Source organism: Elephantulus edwardii, unplaced genomic scaffold (assembly GCF_000299155.1).
Source record: "Elephantulus edwardii isolate Elephantulus edwardi_28Jun2011 unplaced genomic scaffold, EleEdw1.0 scaffold00226, whole genome shotgun sequence".
In the NCBI taxonomy this organism is placed as follows: Eukaryota; Metazoa; Chordata; class Mammalia; order Macroscelidea; family Macroscelididae; genus Elephantulus; species Elephantulus edwardii.
This window is the reverse complement of record NW_006399976.1, coordinates 3,657,574-3,664,444: the sequence shown is the minus strand read 5'-3', so window position 1 is coordinate 3,664,444 and position 6,871 is coordinate 3,657,574. Positions and strand designations below refer to the sequence as shown.

At 45.2% G+C, this 6,871-nt stretch overlaps 1 protein-coding gene across 1 annotated transcript; it reads right to left on the bottom strand.

Moving 5' to 3' along the window:
* Window positions 1-1,826: 1,826 nt before the first annotated feature.
* LOC102875880 (olfactory receptor 10T2-like) lies at window positions 1,827-2,744 on the bottom strand. Its single transcript, XM_006898344.1, has one exon. It carries the CDS (start codon window positions 2,742-2,744, stop codon window positions 1,827-1,829), a length of 918 nt encoding a protein of 305 aa, XP_006898406.1.
* Window positions 2,745-6,871: the final 4,127 nt, after the last annotated feature.

Sequence of the window (6,871 nt, the reverse complement as noted above, 5' to 3'; positions counted from 1 at the left end):
AATAGCGTCTCTTAGCAGCATGCCCAAAGTATGTGAGATGAAGCACCATCATCTTTGCCTCCAAGGAGCGCTCTGGGTTCACCTTCTCCAAGATACATTTGTTTTGGGGTTTTGTTGTACTTTGGTGGTTTTTTTTTGGGGGGGGTTCAGTCAATGGGATATTTAGAACTCTTCTCTAACACCACATTTCAAAGTTATTGATTTATCTTCTGTCATCCCTATTCATTGTGCAGCTGTCAGAAGCATAGCAAGTGATTGAAAAAATCTTGGTCTGAATTAGGCACACCTTGGTTCTCAAACTAACATCATTGTTCCTCAATAATTTGGAGAGGTCCTTAACTGCAGACTTTCCCAGAGGAATACATCTCCTGATCTCCTGACTGCTGGTACCAAGTTATGATTATAGATTCAAGCAATAGGAAGTCATTCACTGTTTTAATCTTTTCTCCCTCTATTATTATGTCATCTATTGATCTTGTGGTGACAATTTTTGTTTTCTTGACGTTGGCATTCAATCTCCATTGACGACTGCAGTGTTTAATCTTCTATTGACTAGGCAAAGGCACTTGACTGTGTGGATCATAACAAATTATGGCTAATATTGAGAAGAATGGGAATCCCGGAACACTTGATTATGTTCAGGTGAAACCTAGACCTACAAAAAGCTGGTGTGCAAACAGAGCAAGGAAACACTACATAGTGTGTTACTAATTAAGAAAGTGGTGTGTCAGGGTTGTATCCTTTCACCATAACTGTTCAGCTTGCGGGATGGACAAATATTCAAAAACCGAATTCTATGAAGAAGAATGTAGTATCAGGATTGGAGACTTATCAGTAACTTTCATTATGCAGATAACACACCCTTGCTTGTTGAAAGTGAGGAGGACTTGAAACATGTCAATGAGGTAATTGAAAATGCCAGTGGGTTGGGTCAGTGACCTCTTAAGGTAACATCCTTATTACTTTTGCACTTTAAAGAGATCCTTTGTAGCAGACTTCCCAATGCAATGTGATGTTTGATTTCTTGGCAGAAAACCAATTGAAATGTTTCAACAGGCAGATGCAGCACATGGGATTCTCACTTACAAGCAGGAAGAGAGCTGCTTGGCCAATCAACCAGAAGTGATTTATATCTGTGCCCTTTTCAGTAGAATGTGGAAATTGTGGGACAATATAATTTATATCACACATAAATAAAATATTGGTGGGAAATAATGTAAAAATGGTTGGAACAATACATTGAAGAGACCTGCCAGCCTCTATTTCTCAGATGATGTGTGCTCTCGTAGCATAGACTACAAGGAGTTGCATTGTTAACACAAAAGAAACACCTCTCTGACAGTTCAAATCCACCAATAGCTTCTCAGGGGAATCATGGGTAATGCCACACACACACACACACACACACACACACACACACACACACACTCCCACACAATTTACACCTCAGAAACCCAGGGGAGGGATAGAGATGAGTCAGTTGGAATTCAATGACAATGAGTTGGGTTTTCAGTATTTCTCAAATAAAGAAGCCCTGGTATTATAGAAGTTTAAATGTTGAGCTGATGACAGAAAAGTCAGAAGTTCTAACCCACCAGCCACTCCACAGAAGAAAGGTGAAGTTGTATCCTCCTCATAAGATTTACAGCCTTGGAAACTCACTGGTGGGTCACCATGAATTGGAGCCAGCTTGTCCTCAGTGGTTTTAGCTGCGTTTGTGGGGTGGTTTTCTGTTTGTTGTTGTTTTATTTCCCTGATAGAAAAGCAATCTTTGGAGGGGCACACATTAATAAAAACTTACAGGAGAAAGTGAGACCAATTCTTATTTAAAAACTCTGAGACCCACAGCCACGCGCCAGGGTCCGCCTCAGAGCCACCCTCACCTCCTTATTCCGCAGCGTGTACACCACGGGGTTCAGCAGCGGCGTCACCACCGTGTAGAAGACGGCAATCAGGCGGTCCTGGTCAGGGTTTGCCCCCGAGTCAGGCCGAAGGTAGATGATGGAGGCACAGCCGAAGTGCACGATGACCACGGTGAGGTGGGCAGCACAGGTGGAGAAGGCCTTGTGCCGGCCAGCGGCCGAGGGGATCCTCACGATGGCGGCCACGATGAAGGTGTAGGAGAGGAGGATGAGGAGGAAGGAGACGAGCACCACCAGGATGCTTAGGAAGAAGATGGTCAGGGCTTTGCTGGCGCTTTCAGTGCAGCTGAGCTTCAGGACTGGGGCGATGTCGCAGAAGAAGTGCTCCACGCGGTTGCTGTGGCAGAAAGGAGAGGAGAAGATCATGCTGGTCTCGATCAAGGCCACGGAGAAGCCGGAGCAGAAGATCGCGGCTCCTAAGCTGAGGCATATGGTGGGTCTCATGATCACTGAGTAGCGGAGGGGGTGACAGATGGCCACATACCGGTCATAACCCATCAAGGTCAGGAGGAAGCAGTTACTGCACCCCAAGCCCAGGAAGAAGAACATCTGAGCCTGGCAGCCAGCGATGGAGATGGCCTGACTCTCCAGCAGCAGGTGGGCTAGCATGTTGGGGATGGTGACCAGGGTGTAGCAGGTCTCAGAGAGGGACAGCACTGCCAGGAAGCGGTACATGGGTGTGTGGAGGGTACGGTCCACATGGATGATGGTGATGATGGTGACATTGCCACTGAGGGTGACCATGTACGTGAGGAAGAACAAGGCGAAGAGTGTGGTCCTCAGGTCTGGGAGGTTGGAGAATCCCACCAACACAAACTCCATCACCAGCCAGGTTGCATTTGCCTCCTGCTGTCCAGAAGCCTGAAAGGAAACAGCAGAGTCAACAGACTAGCGTGGCCTGTGGCCCGTCTGCTGTGCGTCAGGTACTTGGGAAGGAGGACGGGTGTGATGGTTCATCTTAAGGGCAGTGTGACTACGCCATAGTCTCCAACTGTTTGTTTACAGACTCATCTAGTGCATGCATAGCTGGTGGGCTAGTTCCCAGGGAGTTGTATCACTAACCCAAATTTTGCTCCTCTCAGATGGTTCAAATCCACCAGTCACTGCTTGGAAGAAAGATGGATAATCTCCCACCACACAATTTATAGTCTCAGAAACTCACTGGAGGGTTAATTATGAGATGTTTCAACTCAATGGCTATTTTATAATATTTTCGCTATGAATTGTCTAAGACTCGACGGCACCTAACAACATAGAGAGAAGACCAGTTGGCCTAGTGGATGGACAGAAAGTGATGAAAGGGATGCTACCAAGCCAAAGGTGGGTGACTCTAATCCACGGCCCTCAGACCTGTTTTAATTGTGTTTGGATAAACATTCTTCTAGGTCCTATAGCCCTGGTGTGTCCACTTGCCATACAGAGGTAACTCGTGGTTGCTGTGATGCTAAACACTGTAACACTGACATGTCAAATGCAAGAACAGTTACCCATGGTGGACAGTGTTTGGTGGAGCTCGCTGATTAAAACAAGCTTGGGAGCAGGAGTGGCATCCACTTCCGTAAATAGCTTGCCTCTGGAAACCCTATGAACTTGGGAAAAGGATGAAAGTCACGCCAAATATCGAGGACTTTCGTTCATAGGGTCTCTATGAGTCATCTATGACTCGACGGCATTTTAGAAGGATGGAAAATCTCCTCCTGTGATATTAACAGCTTCTGAAAACCCGCTGGAAGGTCAGCTATGGGTCAGTTCTAACTCAACAATACACAACAACATATAAATTATGTTCTATTATACATATTTCCCCCTCTCCTCCTCAAGTCTTTTCCAACTCATAGGCATCCTTTGCAACACAGGAATCCTTCGCACCAAAGAACAAAACATTGCCCAGTCTGGAAACATCCTCAGAACAGCTGCTGTGTTTGAACCTACTAGTTGCAGCTCCAGCCACTGAGGCAATCCTCCTCAATGAAGATCTTTTTCATCGGCCTTCCATCGTGCCCAGTATGGTGTCTTTCTCCAGGGACTGTTGCTCTTGATAACATGCCCAAGTATGTGAGAAGAGGTCTTGTCATCCTCGCTTTTAAGGAACATTCTGGAGGCACTTCTTCCAAAACAAGTTCTACCTTTCTTTTGACAGTCCTTGCTGTATTCCATATTCTTCAGTAACATAATAATTCAAAGGTATAAACTATTCTTTGGGCTTCTTTATTCTTAGTTCTGCTGTCACATGCCTGTGAAGTGATTGATAATGTTGTTGTTGTTATGTGCCGTTGAGTCGTTTGTGACTCATAGCGACCCTATGTACAACAGCCCTAAACCCTGCTCTACCCTGTGCCAATTGCATTGCCTCTGACACACCCATCCCTATTATCCCAGTCACTGAATCAATCCACCTCATAGAGGGTCTTCCCCTCCTGCACTGTCCCTCCACCCTCCCAAGCATGATGTCCCTCTCCAAGGACCGGTCCCACCTTACAACATGTCCAAAGTATGTCAGACGAAGCCTCAGAATCCTTGCCTCCAAGGAGTAGCCTGGTTTAACCCTCTCCAGGATGAATCTGTTTGTTTTCTTGGCAGTCCATGGTACATTCAATACTCTTCTTCAGCACCACAGCTCAAAGGCGTCAATTCTCCTTCTATCCTCCCTAGTCATTGTCCAACTCTCTGATGCATAACAAGTGATTGCAAAGACCATGGCCTGTATCAGATGCACCTTAGTCTCTAGAGACACACCGTTGCTCTTGAGTACTTTAGAGAGGTCCCTAACAGCAGACTTTCCCATCACAATACGTTTTTTGATTTCCTGGCTGCTGGTGCCAAGAGTGTTGACCATGGAGCCGAGCAAACTGAAGCTGTTGAACAATCTCAATCTCTTCGCCATGCATCCTGATGCTGCCGACTGGTCCAGTGGTGAGACTCTTTGTCTTCTTGACATTGAGCCTCAGTCCATGTGATTGATAATACCTTGGTTAAATCTCAGTTCACTCCTGAAAGTAAAATCTTTGCTTTTTAATACATTGATGAGATTCTTTGGGGCAGATGTGCTCCATGCACTCATGTGGTGGGGAATTATGGACAAGGTAGCCAGATTGCCACCTAGAGGCCAATTCGGTAACCTGCAGGCAAAATCATGAGAAGCGTTCTCCAGGGGATGCCAATCCTTGGTGACCTTGGACAGAGTAGAACTGCCCCTCGGAGGTTCTGACGTTGGACAGGAGCAGAGGCCACATCTTCCCCCACTGAAAAGTTGCTGTGTTTCCCATGAACTGCCAATCCTCCAGCAGGGTTCTCTGCACACCAGTGACCATTGGTGTTATTAAGTGCTGTAGAGTTGACTACAACTCGTGAACAAGAGATGAGAACGTTGGCTCATTCTGCATCACTGTCGTGATACCAAACTACTGTTAATAAGCTGATTACAGCTTATGTCGACCCCGTTGTTACACAGTGGGACTGCTTTATGCAACTTGATTGGCTGTGCGCTCTATGGAAATAAATCACCAGGGTGTTCTAAGCATCACCATAGGATAGATTCAAACTGTCATTGTTTAGGTCAGTGGTCAGGTCCCATTGAGTCAGTTCCGTCCCATGTACAGCAAAACAAATCACTTCTCAGTCCAGCACCACTCTATAATCACTACTACCTCTGGGTTCATTCTTGGAGCTGCTGTGTCAAACAATCTCCTTAAAGGTCCTCCGAACAACAGGCCAAAAAGTGAGACAAAGCCCTCTTCATGTCTAAGGAGCACTGTGATTGTACTTTGTCTTAGATCTGCTCATTCTTTTGGTAGACTGTGATGTATTTTCAATATATTTCACCAATGATGTTGTTGTTTGGTGCCATGGAATCAAGTACGACCCATAGCAACCCTACGAACAAAAGATCTGACCCCTCTTCTATCCCACACCATTCTTATACTTCCTGACACACAAGAACCCATTGCAGCAGTCACCACATCAACCTACCTGGTCCAAGGCCTTCTTCTTCTTCTTTGTGGACTCCTCCACCCTTCCCACGATCATGTCCTTCTGCAAGGACTAGTCCCTCCTAGCAACATACTCAAAGAATGTGAGGTGAAGCCTCATCATTCTTGCCTCCAAAGAGCACTCCAGTTGCATCCTCTCCAAAATATATCTGTTCGTTCTCTTGGCCGTCCATGGGATGTTCAGTGCTCTTCTCCAACACCACAGCTCAAAGGCGTCAATTATTTTCCTGTCATCTTTATTCATTGTCCAGCTCTCAGATGCATAGCAAGTAACTGGAAAGACTATGGCCTGAATCAGACTCACCTTAGTCCTCAGACGGACATCATTACTCCTTAATAAAACTGCAGATTTTCCCTGTGCAGTGCCACAATTCAAATACATCGATTCCTCTCCAATCTTCCCTAATTTTCATGCAGTTTTTGCATGTATACAAGGCAATTAAAACTACAACAGCTTGGGTCAGGTGCACCCTAGCTCTTTAGGTGGCATCCTTGCTCTTTAACCCTTTATGATCTTTCACAACAGATGTGACCGATGCAATATGCCATTTGTTTTCTCAACTGCTGCTTTTATCAGTATTGATTATGGATCCAAGGAAAATTAAGTCCTTGATACTGTCAATCTTTTCTCTGTATATTATGAAGTTATCCTAAGAGCAACAACATCAGTTTAAAGATTAAGGTGCACCTGATCCAAGCCACAGTCTTTTCAATTACTTGCTCTGTTTCTGAAAGTTGGACAATGACTAAAGATTACAAAAGAATCAATATCTTTGAGTGGTGGTGTTGGAGGAGAGTACTGAATATCCCATGGACTGTCAAAAAACACAAATATGTCATGGAGAAAATGCAAGCAGGGAGCTCCTTAGAAAAAAGGATGGTGAAATGTTATCTCACATACTTTAGGCATGTTATTATGAGGGGCTAGTCCTTGGGACAATGACCAAGGAGGATAGAAGG

Excerpts from the sequence above, each read along its gene's own strand:
- LOC102875880 (XM_006898344.1), bottom strand. The coding sequence starts at position 2,744 with ATGGAGTTTGTGTTGGTGGGATTCTCCAACCTCCCAGACCTGAGGACC.